General features: G+C 38.6%; 1 protein-coding gene across 6 annotated transcripts in view; it reads left to right on the top strand.

The window, feature by feature from the left end:
• ST6GALNAC3 (ST6 N-acetylgalactosaminide alpha-2,6-sialyltransferase 3) overlaps positions 1 to 16,443 on the top strand; it is a 249,563-nt gene that overhangs the window by 118,186 nt on the left and 114,934 nt on the right. For all 6 annotated transcript variants that reach the window (XR_014695487.1, XM_084527726.1, XM_084527728.1 and 3 more), the window contains one exon: positions 9,060 to 9,254. Coding sequence is in view for 2 of the 6 variants with exons in the window: in XM_084527724.1 (XP_084383850.1) it covers positions 9,060 to 9,254 (195 nt within the window). In the remaining 4 variants the exon portion in view is untranslated. The remainder of the gene's footprint in view (positions 1 to 9,059; positions 9,255 to 16,443) is intronic.

Raw genomic sequence — 16,443 nt, 5'->3', positions numbered from 1 at the left:
CACAAATTATTTTCCTAAGTCCTGGAAGGGAGAGGTCAGCACAGAAGGCAAAGATCGTCCACTGTGGATTTGTCGCTGGGATTCAGAGCGGCCAAGGAGGCTGCTCTGCAGTGTCCCACCAGGTCTTGCTGTGAGCTTAGTGCTGCCTTCTTTTTTCTTTTTAAAACAAAGTGAAGACACGATCAATAAGACTCATAATTAAGTTGAGGCCACTACCTTGATCCGTGCTTTTATTGAGTTTCAGTGCCCTGATGTAAGCAGCTCCCTAGTCAGCTGAGGAATGTGTTGTCAACTTCTGAGTGGTACTGGAGCAGCCATTCTGGTCTCTAACTGTAACGCTGCATATGCCTTGCTGTTTGGAGAGTCTCTCGTCTGATATCCTCTTGCTCATGCTTTCCAAGGATGAATAATGAACAGACTCCTACATGGAGAAGGAATGCAATTGTACCCAACGGGCAAGAAATTTTCTTTAAGTTCATGCTAAAATGGAGCATTTTCCTGTGACTGTATCGGGAGAAATGAGCTAAGCGAGGTCAGACCGTGCCAGTACTTAAAAGGAAAATATCTGCCAAAAACGTATAGGCCATTTGCCCTTCTGGGTTAGTGCAGACACAGCATCGCTCCGTGCAGCACCTCCTACAAATGAATTTAAAATGGGGGCCTCCCTTCAATTTTTCACTTGGATCACAAACCTGTTGGGTCTGCCCGTGCATGCATGGTGTTTAACACAGTTGATCTGCATCCTAGATGGAAAGCTCTGTGCTGTACTGCTGTGATAATAGTATTAATTTGCATTGCAGCAAGGTACACTGGCCGTCTGAGGGTACCTAACACAAGACGAAACTGAAAAATGACTACCTGCTCCTGTTTTCCCTCCCATGCTTTTGAATAGCAGGTGTGCCGTGGCAGAGAGAACATTCAAAGCAAGTTTCCAAAGGTATCGACCTCGGTGTAGGATGAAGCTGATGTGAAGGGCCAGAGCAAGAGTCCTGCCAAGCAACAGGCTGGGCAAGATCTCTTTTGTCTTGCAGCATTAGCTGGCCTGCAGAAGGAAACTGAGGCATGAGGCCAAGTTTTGTTAGCTTCAAGTCCAGCATGGCAGCCGGGGATCTTTACATAGGATAATTAAATGGAGGAAGTTTGGACTTGTCCAGATGGTGGTAGGCAATTACATTTCACTTGTGTGAATTTCTGGTTATGCAATTTTTGCTCTGTAGCACAAACTTTCCCCTGCAGGTAGAAGTGAGCTGCAGGCAAGTGAAGGTTTCCAGCAAAAAGCATTTTCCTCACAGATGTGCAGCCTGAGAATATGGAGTTGGTACAACATTTTATTTACTCTAATTTCTTCTGCCTCCAGGCTTCTGTCATATGTTTAATTTTATTTGTTCAATTTTTTTTTTCTTATCTAGAATTTAGTACTTCCAGAGGTTCCATCATGGTAGCGTGTGCTAAGCATATATGTACGTGATTAACGGCTGCTCCTCCTGCTGTGTACCAAAGGCACCAAGCATTTTACTGCTAGGAACAGAAATTGAATTTATCTCACTTTGATTTTATAAGCTATCACATTCTATTTCCTGTAATTTTTTGAAACAAGAAATTGAGTATTTCTGATATTTCATGTAAAATAATAAAGAAATGCAATAGGCTTTTAATAAGTATATCTTTATATAGAGAGATCTACATATCAGAGGTCTGCTGTTATTTTTTTTGCTAAGAATCTTTCCTGATGCATCTGTAGGGCTTTCTGTTGTTGCCTTTCTTCTAGTTTATGTATTTTTGTGTCTATTTCTTGTTGAAAGAACCAACTTTCTGCAAGGTGTTATTCATGAAAATGTTGGCAGCTATAGGGTGTCTGGCAGGATGCTTGTGACACCACTCAATAATGGGTTCACTCTGAAGATGTTGCCTATCATGAATCTTCATCTATTTCTACAGAGGAGAGAGAGGTCACCTCGGTGAGGTATACCTGGCAGGGGAAGAGTTAATACTCAGACATGGGTGGTTTTTCTTTGAACTTTTTCTCAGCAGGTGAAAAATAGCTACAATCAGGTGGTACTTCAATAAGTAGTAGCAACCAACTGCCAGGTTGAAAGATCACAAATTCTTATACCAGCAGTTCTATTATAGGGAAACACACATCAGCCTGCGTGTGTCTGAGAGCTTGCCAAGCTATTGATAAGAAGAGCTGGGCAACAATCCAGTTTATTTATTTATTTTACACACACACACAGAAAAAAACCACCAACCACCATTTGAGACTGTGCTGCAGATGCTTCTTTTTCTTTTCTCTCTGTAATACTGCTCTATCATGCAGAGGCTGCATTAGTATTTGTATGTTATGCACCTACAGCTGCTGATAAAGTTCACCCTATTTGTGAAGGACATTGATGAATCAGTAACAGCAGTATTAGATTAAATATTCCTAACAGATCTTAAAGAATGAAAAATCAACAACCTTATTTAAAGTGTGCTATTTAAAGTGTGCCATGGATGTTTTAATGGGCTAGATCTTTTAAGCTACCGGACGGCTTTCAGTTTTAACATAAAATGAAGTTGCAGGCTGGCAGAAGGCATCCTTTGCTCTGAAGTTCAAGTTGCCTTGGTGGTGCAGTGACTTGCTGCTTGTGAACATTTGAGCTGTGCTAAGGATGCGTTTGTGCCTTGTTGGGAGCAGGAGCTGTTGGCATTGGGTATCCTAGGCCAGAATTGGGCTACTGAGGGAAGCACAAATCCACTTTCAGGTAAGCAAGAAAAGAGTGGGAGGAACAATGGTCAAAGGATAAGAAGTCCTGGAAAGCCTGAAATCACTTGGAGGGGTAAGGAGGTCTTCAGACAAAGAGAACTCCTCCTTGTCCAGCTGTCAGTTAAGGGGACAGGGGAAGAGTGATAGAGATCAACATCTGGAATCTGGCAGTGCTTTGCAATACCAACAGTCCTCCTGTATGTGAGCACAGAAAGCTTTTAATATAGGCTGCTGCTGCTACATCAATTGTTTGGGCAATAATTTGTCTGCTGATTCCTGTTTTTCTTTATTTAGTAGCTCAAGTCAGATGTGTTTTTACAGTGACATGGAAGCTCTCATTTGTCTTACCTCAGTAAGCCTGAGCACTATGTGCAGATTTTTGGCTTTTAATGAATGAGATGTTTGAATATGTTTTATTTTGCTGTGGAAAACACTGTTGAGCTGTTATAAATCTAGCTACATCACCATTCATTCATCTGTGACTGAATTGAAAATATCACGGTGAAAACTGAATTATGTAACAAGTTCTCAATAACTGACAACAGGAAAAGATGGATGGTGAGCTGTGGTCTTGAAAGCTTTTCAGCAGCATTAGCTACATGTATATAAAAGGCCAGAGCCCCCCTATAGGGGAGGCATGAGGAAAGTAAGGGGTCTCCTGTTCATGCCTGCTCGAACATCTTAAGCCATGAACGCAGTCCTGAGTCAGGGAACATGCTTAGAAGAAACACTTCCCAGGCCATGCATACAAGCTGTATGTTTCTTTCATCATACCTTTTCTACCTACTTTTATGTACACAGCATTTGTTGTTTCTGTAGCACTGATCTTCATTTCTGCTCTTACGCCTCTGCTTCCTGGCTGCTTACATTCCGGTTTCAGCAAAGGTGCCCTTTTCCAGAAAATATTAAAATTTTGCTTTAATCTTAATTTTACTGGGTTTTGAACTCAAACCAGATCTTACTTCTGATATAGCCCCCTACCTGCTTTGTTCTCTTCTCCTGAGAGAGAAAACATTGACAGCCCTCTCCCGTGGAGCCTTTGAACATATTCGCATTAACTTTCACTTCTGGAGGAGAAAAAAGTAAATCTTCAGCTACCGATTTTATGCAAATGTTGTTTGATACATGTCTGTTTCTAAAAGGATGTTTGCTATCCAGTCTTGCTCCCTCTCTGAAAAGTTTCAGGCCCCCTGCCTGAGTCTCCCCCAAGCAGCCCTGTTAAAGGGAGATTCAGGCCAGAAGGAATAGCTGGAAGGCGTATTTATTGCCTGCACTGGTGAAATCAGAAGGTATGCTGAAGTAGCATGCTGAAAGAATTTCATTTTATGCTCTGTTGTAACAGAAAGCAGTATTTGAAGAGGATGCTGAAGACAATAAAAGAGAAAATTAAATAAACTAGTTTTTCCATGTAGTGGTCTACAAAATGAAACAAATTCAGTAAGTGTAACCATTATTGTTTTCAATTGGTATCGTACTTGAATAAAAAGCCTAAAACCCTGCATCAGTCCCATAATAATAGTAGTTTAATGTGCAGAGATATTAAAAAAGTGATTGAGTTATTCACTATACCTGTAAATTTTACTGCATATTGTGTCATCTAAGATACTTAACACTCATGTAACTCTTTACCTTTCATTTGTCCTTCCAAGCACAGTGTTATCATGTATCCATGAAAATAATGGAGAAAATGAATGCTGAAAACATTGATTTCTGAAAAAAAAAAAAAAAAAAAAAAAAAAAAAAGCTATTCTCAATTTCTGTTTGTGGCATAGAACTTTACTAGTTCCAATGATTCTTTACTAGAGTCTTCCATAATATTATGTTCAACTTTGGCACTTAAAAATTTCAGGCAGAATTAATGGAAATAATAATTCTGAGAGACAGAATTGTTCTAGAATAAAACTTTAGGAGTAGATTCTGTTAATTTTTTTTTTGGTGATATTGAGGAAGTTGCTTTCAGCATCAGTTTATGCATCTGTGAAATGGGTCTTTACTGTTAATCTCACTAGTATGGGGATTTATTATTGCTTATAAAGTATTTTGACAGTGTTTGCCATATCATACATCAGAAGTGGCAGAGTATTGCTGTTGGACTAGAAATCATAATAAAGGTATTACTACATACCTCAGTAAAATTTACAACTTACGAAATTCTCTGCTTATGCTGAAAATATTGCCTTTCTTCCTCCTTGCTAGACATTTGTATACAACACAAAAAATGTTTGTGTGTCATTATTCTATCAGGTATTACTGAAGTGCAAAAAAGGGTCTCATCTTCTCCACACTTCTTAACAGATTATGAAAGAGAAATGACTTAAACTCACTCAGACTGGCAAGTTCGTGCCAAACTGAAGCTAATGAATCACCCTGGCACTGGTAAATAGCCAAAACCAGATGTTATGAAGGTTAGAAATAGTGATAGGAACCACGGTACCAAAATACAGATATATATATATATATATATATATATGCCCACAAAAATGTTGTTAATGTTTTATTGCCACCAAGTTTTTCTTGAAATCCCAACCAGCATACTATTATGACAGTCCTGGTTTTATCTCATTCCTTCTCCCAGCAATATAAATATAAATTTAAGCCTTAGAAGTGTGAATCATGCCTACTGCTTTCTGATTTCCATATACACACTAGACAGAGTCAGTCTGGGATTATGTTATTGTGGATATTGAATAAAAAGAGTAGAGAAGAAACAGTGTAGTTCAAGTGTGGGATTTTTGCTTGGGGGGGGTATCACATATGGCAGTACCTGTGTTCTAGTCTGAAAGGTACACACTTCTTTTTTTTTTTAACAACATCAAATGACCATGTTAGAAACAGCAAAACATCTACATTAAACTCGTTAGAAAAACATAAAGATTGGCTGAGATTTTTACAGAGGATGTTTCCATGCTAGAGAAAATTTCTTCTTGTGGGAGACAGTTTGCATCCATGAGAAGTTAATTTTAAGAAGGAAAAAGTTTTTTTATTTGCAGAGTGTCTAGTTAACATTTGTTAGGTCTCCCAAATGGAATGATTTTGTAAGTGTTTAAAATGTTGCTGCAGAGCAGTTTGAGATGGGTTAGAGTCTGGTATTCATCCATGTACATAGCTCCGTGCTTCTTGTCATGTCCTAATGTCTAGTAGAATTCCTGGAAGCTCTAATGCTAAAATTTATTATTATTATTATTATTAATTAATTTATTTTTTCCAGAGGAAATATGGCAAAATCTATTTGTCTGCTGGAAGGGAGATTTTACAGGAAGTGCTTGTTGACAAATAGCACCTGTTTTTTTCTTTCTTTTTTTTTTTTTCTTGAGTAGGTAAAGGAGGGAGGAACTTCAGGAGAAGCAATTCTTTTAAGTGTCCTTTAGAGTACTCTTGGCCACAGAGCAGAGAGCAGACTGCCTCACTTGATCTTGAAAAAGGCTAAAATTATAAATAGGTGCTTCGTAGTTTTAAAATGTTTTTTCCAGTGAAATTTATAAAGCCAGTGAAATTCCAGTTTGCAGTAGTGCTTCCTTCAGAGAATGAATACTGTTAGATCTCATGGCTTCAGTAAAATCTGCAGTCGAACTGAATCCTGAATGCACTCGTCCTTTGTACAAGTTGTTAGGCAGGTATTTGGCTTGCATATGCCAAGATTTTTTTTTCCCCCAACAATTGTAACAGATGCCTCAGTTCCTTTCTGTTGTAAAAATTCCTTTCTCTCACTGTGCTGTTGTGGTTACTGCAGGTTCTTTCTAGCTCAGCAACATACAGAAAAATCTTTGTTGTTTTCTTTTTCAAACCATATTTTCTTAAATACCAAAACAGAAGAAAGCCATACTTTTCTTTTCTCCTGTTGTAGTGCATTTAAAGAGAAGGAATATAAAAAGCGCCTGGCATCCTAATGAATGTGTTGTGGCTACACAATCTGACTTCTTCTGGGGTGGAGGTTCTTTGAAAAGCTTCCTACGTGACGCATGCAGAGCTGATCACAACCTTTTCAAGTTCGGAACATCTCTGTACAAAACAAAGCAAGATAAAAAAAAAAAAAAAGGCATTTGACAAGCCGTAAAGTACATCATAAAGTACATGTATGTGGAAATCAGATAGTGGCCTCACATAGGGCAGGGTCACTTTTTCCTGTTATGGACATTTTGATTGAAGTGTGCCCATGTAGTGGAATGAGTAGCTAGATTCCCTTTTAAATATTTGCAATCTTTTAATTGAGATTTGCAATAAATAATATGACTAATCTATGCTCTTTTTCACTGCTTTACGATTATCACTTGTGCTGCACATCTTGGCTGCTCTTAACACTTACAAGGCCCTGATATATAGCTAAACATTTCTGTTTCCATCTGGCACAAAGAGAAGTGACACAGAAGTGCTCCCCAGCCAGTTTATTGCAATTTAATGTAAATCTGTTATAATGCAGCTGATGAAAAGTGCAGTGGCTTCCATAGATGCTGAGAGCTGTGATGGGGTTGTGGCTGTTACACTGTCCTCTGAAGATTTGCTGGGTTTAATTTAGCATTACACAGCCATTAGTTGACTGAGATTCCTCGCTGAATCATGTTGCCAGAACACTTCTCTTCATCATCCTCTCCCCTTTCTCCTCAGTGACCTCATTCACCCAGCTCTCCCATCTCGGTCTTTTGTTTCTTCTTTCTTATTAATTGCAACCTCCAAATACCTTGAAACAGATAGAGCCATGCAATTGTGCCATCCAAACCCTGCCGCAAGGCACTATTTTCTCAGCTCTTTAAGTGCGGATACGGTAATATCCCTGCAAATTTTCTGTGAGCTCTTTGTGATCCTCACAGTTTTCGGTGGCCAGACGCTGACCCGAAGCACGGCAGCGGTGCCTGCAGGCTCTGTGCAGGAGCACATGAGCCTCCTGTGTCACGTTCAGTACAACTTTACGTGTTTCACTGGATGCTTGCTGCGTAAATATCATTGTTTTTTCTGCTTGATGTTTTGAATTTGAGTATCTTAAAATGAACCTCCAAAGAAGAAATTCATTTCTTTTATATGGTGGGTGTCAGAGCTCAGCTTTCATCCCTCCGCCACTATTGCAGCACCTGTGATCTCATGGCCTTCATGTGCAAAAACAGTCAAACACGTAAAGTGCTGGCTCCCATGGGTTGGTGGTGTTTGTAGACAGGAATTATGGGGATCAGATTCTGCCATCCAGCACTGAGGGTTACACTTAGGTAGACTTTTAGGTTTAAAATAAATAAATAAGTCTCTTTGTTATTGTTTAGAGCGATAGAATTAAACTCACTAGGATGACTGAACTGTAGCAAATTCGGTAAAGCTAGAAAGTTGTTGAAGTACTGTAGGAAACACCTGGAAATGATCATTGCTGCATTCTGTCAGGGAGATTGTAAAAAAAATCACCTTTACAATTGAGTATCATACCACAAAGCATTACATATGCCAGCTAACCCTTTTTGTTCGTAAGTAGTTTGTCCAGAAGTAGTTGACTGCAATATTTTAAAGATAGATGTTCCCCTCTCTTTTAGCTTACTTCTTTTAGTTTTTCTCCTGTAGACTGAGGAGTTACCCAGGGAAAAGGTTGGTATCTTTTTGTGGTTGTATTAACCAGTCCAGCCAAATGGATAGGTCAGAGGTGGAAAGCAAAGGTTAATTAGATACAGGCTGCAGATCTGGTACATTATTAACAGCGGAGGTCATCTTGTCCAAGATACTAATGCCTTTGTAAATTTGTGAACCTGGAATAAGGCAGCAGGTTGTGCCGACTTCACCGACCATTCTAAAATATTTAAGATTAGAGTGTAAGTTCTGTTGCACAGAGATGATTTAAAAATAGCACACAATAAAGAAAATCAGCAGTGACCTTTGTCTTCACAGTAGACTTTATTTTGTGTGGCTGCAAATGGCATTTGCACTTTGTATATTTATTTGTGCCCCCAGCACTGATGATTGTGCATAGAGGCTTTGCTGTGAATGTTTACAGAAAAAAAATCTTAATTACAAATACAAATAAAATTTAAAACTGGTAGATGTGTTTTGAAACATTGTAAGAAATAAAACGATAGTTTTTGAGCAAAGTCAATTTATTTCCTACCTGTTCTAAAAGAAAGTCTCAGTCCCTAAAATACACATTTATTGAAGCAAAATGAACCAGTACACCGGTCTTCTTTTGTTCTTGCAGCAAGGTGACTACCATACAAAATAATCTTACAATAGTTTTCTAAACCATTTTTCCCTCATCCTACAATAGGAGATACATTTTTAAATTAAAATTAACTATTCATTTTAATACTTTTTTCTTTTTAATACTTATTTTTCTTTCTTTGTATTACAGAGAAAGTCTGTTGTTGCTGTGAGTTTCATTGCAGCATTCCTCTGTCTGATCATCGTTCGTCTCACCAATGAAGTAACTTTCCCTTTGATTCTAAACTGCTTTGGACAAACCAGTGTCAAGTGGATACCATTTTCTAACGGCCAAAGGCAGCCTCTGAGAACTCACTATGGATATGTAAACGTGAAGACACAAGAGGTAAGGCCTCGTATCAAAAGTGCTGCAAAATAGACCAGTAAAACTCTCTCTGATCCCACATAACTTGTTTTCTACTGCCCAGTGTAAAACCTTAAGAAAGGAGTGTGTCTGAGCAAAGTGTCTTTTAAAAGTGTGCTACCACTTAAACAACCACTTAATTATTTTCATTTTTGTACTGGTTGCAGTGGATAGAAAAGCGAGTTGCCCTCAAAATAATTCTTGGTTACAGTGACAACTGAATTTTACACAAGCAAGAGAATTTTCCAAATGAATTCCAACCTTCAGACTATACACATGAAGTTGTATTGTGTATGTTTGTAATAGAAGTCTTAGGACTTAATTTTGCCTAGGATACCAAAGTTAGAAGTAGTTTATCTGTATTTCTATGTGCATAGAAGAAAAAGAGAATGATTTTTGTTATGAATGTTTGTAAGTTTAGCAAAGATATAGAGCTGGAGATTTAAAGGGTTTTTCTGAAACTGGGTATTTTGTCTATATTTTAAAAATGCATTGGCCTCTAGCTCCCTTGCAAAATACTTTTTTTGGGGTTTGATAAAAGAATATTTTACAAGGACTTTTGCTTTATACTATCTCGGTTGGCAAAATGTCTAATGACAATGTTGATTTTCCATGGCATTGGTGCTTTTTCTGCAAAATCTTCCCCTTTCTGTCTTTGTGTGTACTATTATTAAGAGATGCAAACTTGGAAAATAAATTTGCTAACATAAAAAAAAAAACCAACAACTTTCTAAAAGCTCTTTCTGATTAGTTATAGCACTGTCAATCGTGAGAAATACTTTGGGTTCCATTTACTACTAATTTTTATTTATAAAATTGTAATGATTATATTCATGAATTGGATAGTTTACCACCTCATGATACTCAGTCCTACAAGAGCATTGGACAAGTTATTTATTATTTTACTGCTAGAGAGTTAAAAATGAAAATCCTTATGAGAAAGGACTGTAGTCTTTAGGAGATAGCTTCTTTTAAACCTCTTTATCTTTTAATTGTTGTTCATGTAAGATGCATCATTGATTATACTGGAGGCCAAAGTACTTCATCTGCAGGGCAGAAAAAGGACAAGCACCAGAAAGGAAATCTGTTTGAGTCAGGGTGAATCTGAGTCCCGGTGAAATGAATGAGAGCTCTGCTGTTGAGTTCAAAGAGGCTAAGGCTTCGTCCAGCATATCTTAAATATAAAAGCACCAGGAACCCACTAAAAATGAGAGGGCAGTGTGTACTGTGTGTCACTGGGTTACGTGATTGCTACAGCCACAGGCGTGGAATCTGAATGAGGCAGAGCTGCCACAGTCACTTGATCACTATCAGTCTGAACTGATAACTGAAGAGAAGAGCATCTAATCCATTTTTATTAACCATTGCCTTCATCAGAGGTTAGATGTAGCCTGTGGGAGCCTTAATTCATTCTTAAATTTGATAACACGCTTGGAAGTTCTAACAGTAAATGGAAATGAATGTCCTGAAAGTTGGTGTCCAGTACTGATTAGTAAGACATTTGTCTCAATTTAGCTTAGGTCATGAAGGACTCCTTAAACTTAGTAATTTTAGTTGTTTTCCCCCTTGTACTTGTAGATTACATTAATATTTGCTAATTAAAATGATAATGAAGAAACTGAACATGCCCTGCTAATTGTGAATGCACTATCTTCTGACTTAATTATTCCCAGTGCGAGAGAAGTTTTATTGTGCTGCCCATGTGAAAAGCTTTTACGCAGCTCATGTTCCTAACCTGCACTCAGATGTTCTCTGTGACTACAATCTATATAACAGATTGCTTTATAAAAGCGTGGAAATAAGCACTGGCGTACTATTTGTATTAAAATGGCCAGCATTTCTCAGTTGTTCAGAGATTAAAGCCACAGTTCTATCATTTCGGTAAGTGTAAGTGCCAAACACATTAAATTTCTGCTCATTTCATAGGATTCAGATATCCTTGCCTAGTGTTTTTATGCTGCCATAGTATGTGAGATAAGCAGAAGCTCCAGGCTGTGAGGGCAGCTAATGCCCCAAACAAATGTAGCCGAGGCTTTTACAAAAAGGGACTGCTGCCATCTCATCAGTGAGCAAGGACCAAAAGGTGGGGAAACTATACCCTAATGAATTATTAGAAATGTATGTGGTAGAAGGGAAGATAGGAGAGAAGGCTTTTAAAGACATGAATTATGGTTTTCTCTTTTGTTGAGAGAATCTGTGCACACCCACTGAATATGTTCATAGTCTTCTAGGGTGTCTTTTGAAGCCTGTCACCCCACTGGGCCCTACGTGTCTCCTGCTGTTTGAAAATGCTGCCTTCTGTTCCTCACCCACATCCAGCATCCTTCTTCTTTCTTCACCACTCTGTTCTCCTTTACCTCTCAGGCTCCACTCCTGCAGCAGTGTGCCTGGCTGCATGTTGTTTGCCAGCTTCTCTGTGTACTAAAATAACACATATGCAAGGTCAGCAAAACAGGGTAATGAATGTACTTTAGCACCAGCCCAGTCAGTCATCTAATATTCGTTTCCCATTCCTCCCTCCAATACTTACTCTCCAAGGAAAAAGGGAAAAGGGAAGAAAAAGCATCCACCTTTAATCCATGGGGGGGGAAAAAAAGTTGGAGTTAGGAGGAGTTAATTTCTTTTGGGTAAGGCTGGATGGGATAAGAGCTGGAAACCTTATGAGGTGACGGAAAATCAATTACTTCGGTGGTTAGGGCTAAAGTGATCAATGATTTGTATTAAAGAAGGTCAGAAAATATGGTGATAACAACATTTGTACTTAAGTAAAAACCAGTGACATGTATATTATTAGGTATGATCGAAAAAATGCTTTAAAGGCACATTTTGAGTATGTTGTGTATTTGACTTGACAGTATAATTGTATGGAATTCTTATTATTAAAAAAGTCTGAAAACATTTTAAGATTACTCTAACTAGATTATATGGGAGTATTTAATATAAACTGCGAAGAGAGACATAACTTAATCCCTAATTAGGGCTGTGCATAATACTGTGTTGTTGCTATGGTTTCCTTGATTTGTAGCTATAGCAACAGCTTTAGAAAAACTGACTTTATGTACAGTAAACATACTATATTTGAAGTATAAATAGATGTGAAGTGTTGTACTATACTGGCCCATTATGTCTAGACACATTTTAATTTGACTTTTGAGATATTTCGGAAAGAGATGATTCCTCACCTAGAATACTTGCATCCCATCCCTTCCCTTCCCCACAACACAAGAGGATCCCTTAGTCCTCCACAGGGAGATTTCTCCCTTTTCAATGCCCACATCTGGGAGGACACTTTCAGATTTGCCTGATTTGCAGTAGCGCTTTCTCACCTAAGTACAGGAATTTTGACCTTACAGTGGAAAGGAGGTGTATGGCTGAGATGACCTTTACCATCTTTTCTGTCTCTTAATTCCTCTCCCTTGAACCTGTGGATTTTGGTGATAGGCCCTGAAATGATGAAATCCATCTTTTAAGAAATGCCCTGTCTATGGTGCTGATTACTTTTATTTTATTCCTGGTATTTTTTCATATAAAATTTAATTTTGATACAACTCCAGAGTGGATACCTAATTGAAGCCTATTGTACTTTGAGTAAACTTCACGCCCCCACTCCAAGTTGATGTGATGATACTTTTTGTGTATCAAGAATGGGCAAGCAGATAAAAAGAAGCAAGTATAGAAAATATAACCTTCGTCTCTCTTCCATACTACTCCTACTCTACAAAGAGTTCTAGCAAAATTAATGAACACCATGTATTTAAATTGCGGCATTATGACATCAATTTAAAACCCATTAGCAGTTTGAAACTTTATGCTGAGCAAGTCTAATAGTGTTCTTGGATATTTGACTGCGCTTCCTGAAAGGTGAATTTTGAATAGATTTTTATTCTACCGTCAGTATTAAAATAATATAGCATTTTCTTACATACGTAAAATCTGAAATATAGCTGCAATAACACTTGAAACATAATTATAAGAAGTATATTCAAGTACTATACAAAGATTAAAACTGTTCTTGGGAAAGGGTAAGTTCTGAGATGACCTAAAATCCTACATTAAACTGCAGCTGTGAGATCTAATGGCTTAATCTAAAATGAATTCAGAGGGAGAGAAAAGGCTTTGTTTCATGAACATTGGAGAATCTCATAGTATAGCGATGAGCAGTAGATAAAATGAACAGGCATTGTAGCTGTTACGATTTTTTAACTTCTTTTGTAACTGAAAAACCCATCAATACTGTGTTGATATTGAAGACAAAAATTTGGAGCATATCACATAGCATTCTGTCCTGGGATCTGGGCAGACTACTATACAAGCAATAACTGCTTGCCAGCTGTGGCAGGTAGAGCCACATACATATAAGAACATACAGATCTTGTTTTTTTCTTTTTACCAGGAGTTCTGTGGTAGATCTCAACTGAAATGAACGGGGGTTTCCATGAATTTCTATTTAGACGAAATGTTCCAGGTATGAATTAAAAAAAAGAAGAAGCTGCAGACCTAATGCTTGTTTGTGTATTAATAATAATTATCAATAAGGTCATTTCATTAAAAACATCAACAACAACAACAAAAACTAACATACAATGAAAAACAACACCAAGTATAGAGGAAAACTAACGTAACATGCAGAAACGCAGGCTATGGGCTGTGCTCTCAGATCATGAGAGAAGGCACACACCATTTCTGCAAGAGCAAGAGCGTGGTTGTCAAGCATGTTAGGAGTAATCATAGGAAGGAGCCGTAGCAATCATGAGAGACCATGTTCTTATAAAAGTTTAATAGCTAAATTTAAAAATGCACAAAGAAAGCAAAGAATGTGATGGATGTTTTAATATTAGTTTCTTTCCAGATATGGGAAGTCAGCAATAATTTTAAAAGGACTGAAATTGTAGAATGAAATACTTAAAATAAGCAAAGCTAGTGATCCGCCTGGGAGGGTTTAGGTTTAGCCTTAGTGGTGGATGCAGAATCACTCTTACTATGAGAAGAAACTGAGGGAATAGCACTGGGCTTCCTTGCTAAAGCAGAAGGTACCAGGCAGTGAGCTTGGACTGCTGCGTTCAGCGGCCTTCGGAGGTGTTGGTTTTATTCTCTTGCAGGGAAAAATTGGGTCCTAGAGAGACTAAAAGCTACATCAAGCAGAACTCCCTGTAACAAAAAGTTGCTTTAGTCTTTAATTTCTGACACATTCATGATTTCCATCCTGTCTTTTCCTTTGGGACTTTATTCATTGCTGCAGCTTAAGAATTCATAGGGTATTTTGTTAAGAAAAGGTCATTTGCTTCTCTGCCATCTATCATTGATAGCCTTCCTAAGACACAATTTTATGTCAGTTGCTCATTTACATCATTTCAGCTTTAGTAATCTTGTAATCATCACCATCATAATAATAACAGAAGTAAAACTAAACACGCCACATATTTCTGGATATTTTTCTGCTTCTGCCTTATAAATTTTCAGGAACAATTTTTGCTGGAAATATTACAGAAGGATTGGCTACATAACATTGTAATGACAACGTACTGCTTGGTACACTTCTGAGAGAGATTTGTGTATACATACATTTTTTTCTCTGTGTTTGCTAACTGTACTGGAGCTCACATTCCCAGCGCAGGGAGCTATAGGCACATGCTTGAAAATAAAATTCCTGCCGACGACTTTAACCACTAGGAGCACATTTTACATTATGGATATGGAGCTCACTAAACAAATTATTGCCGGAGTCTCCACTTGCTTCTTCCTCTTTCCAGCACCTTTTGGCCTAGGAGAAGAGCAAACCTTCAGAATAAGCTGCAAGGTCCACCTGGCACCACTCAGGCAGTTATGAACCTACAAGAGGGAAGGGAGCACAGATCGTGTGTGTCCTCAGTAGAATAAATCCTGCCAGCTCAGCCTTTTTTCTCTGTATATATGGAATTAGTTTAGGTTTTTAAAGCTGCCACAACTCGGATGGTGTCTCATGAGGAAAAAGTCAAGTGCCAGGATAAATCCATCAAGTATTCTGTACAAAGGAATTAAATCTGCTCCACAGAGCCTGAATGTGATGAGCCAAGCAGTGCTGCCTGCATGGCAGCTCTGCTTTTTCAAAAAACGGCAAAGGAACTTGAGATTGCTATCAGCCGGCAAGCTATGCCAAAGTCAGTCCTTAAAGAGTCTGGTCTGGTAGGAATAAATGTGCACAACGCACAGAGCCCTGGGCTGGGTTGCTCTCTTGCACAGAGCTTACAGGTTATACCAGAAGAGGTGCCTGCTGTCACAGGTATGCCATCTATCCTGGTTGTATGTTATTTCCAGAGATTTCTCCCACTTTCTTTGGGATTTTTTTTTACTACTGCTGAGGGGAAGGTTTCTGTTAGATAACACTAGTCTCCCTCCAAGAAAGTTCCAGCTGAGCTTTCCATGTGAGGAGCGTGGAGGATGGACGCCTGTCCAAATGAGAGGCGCTGTGAAAACTGACTTGAGGACGTTTGGGAGACAGAGAGAGTTAAGTTTTGCAGTCAGCCAGCTTGACAGAGAGATTTCTATCAGTAAATTTTGTTTTTAGCCAAATAGCAGCAGGACCAGATGAGATGAATGAAGCATTCTGGGAAGGAAGAGATCTGGGAGGTTTTTAACAGCTTCTTGAATGAGGCCAAACCACAGGGGAAGATGTGAAAGGTGGGCTGGCCAGAGTAATAAATGGACAAGGACAAAGCTTACTATCAATGGAAGGAAGGAGAAGCTCGCTATAACCTGAACATGCTCATGAATTCTATTACCATGATATCATCTCAGCTTTTGTCAATAATATTTGCTAAATGAAGGGCGGGCTGGTTGGCATTATTAGCAAGCAAGCTGTCTTGTGTTTCATTTCATCAGCCGAGAGAGCACTGTTCTGCCATTTACACAATTTCATCCCAACACTGCTGTTTAAAAATTAAGATGCCTTCATCATAGCAAGTCCAGTGGCAGCCTCCTGTGTTAGACTCGGGGTGTATTTCTCAGAGAGATTCAAGGTGTGCTTTGCAGTAAAGTGTCCCTAGTTCTGGATGCAGAGATAATGGCTAAGGTACGCTCTGTACTGGTGTACAAAATACACCATGGGGTAAGAGCAGCCAGTGAAAATGGAGTTTTGCTCGTATAATTGTTTCTACACAAGGGGCTTCTGCTGGCTCTGGCAATCAGGAATTTT

This window comes from Aythya ferina (genome assembly GCF_964211825.1).
Source record: "Aythya ferina genome assembly, chromosome: 8".
In the NCBI taxonomy this organism is placed as follows: Eukaryota; Metazoa; Chordata; class Aves; order Anseriformes; family Anatidae; genus Aythya; species Aythya ferina.
The sequence above is the reverse complement of the archived record's forward strand: the minus strand, read 5'-3'. Positions and strand labels throughout refer to the sequence as shown.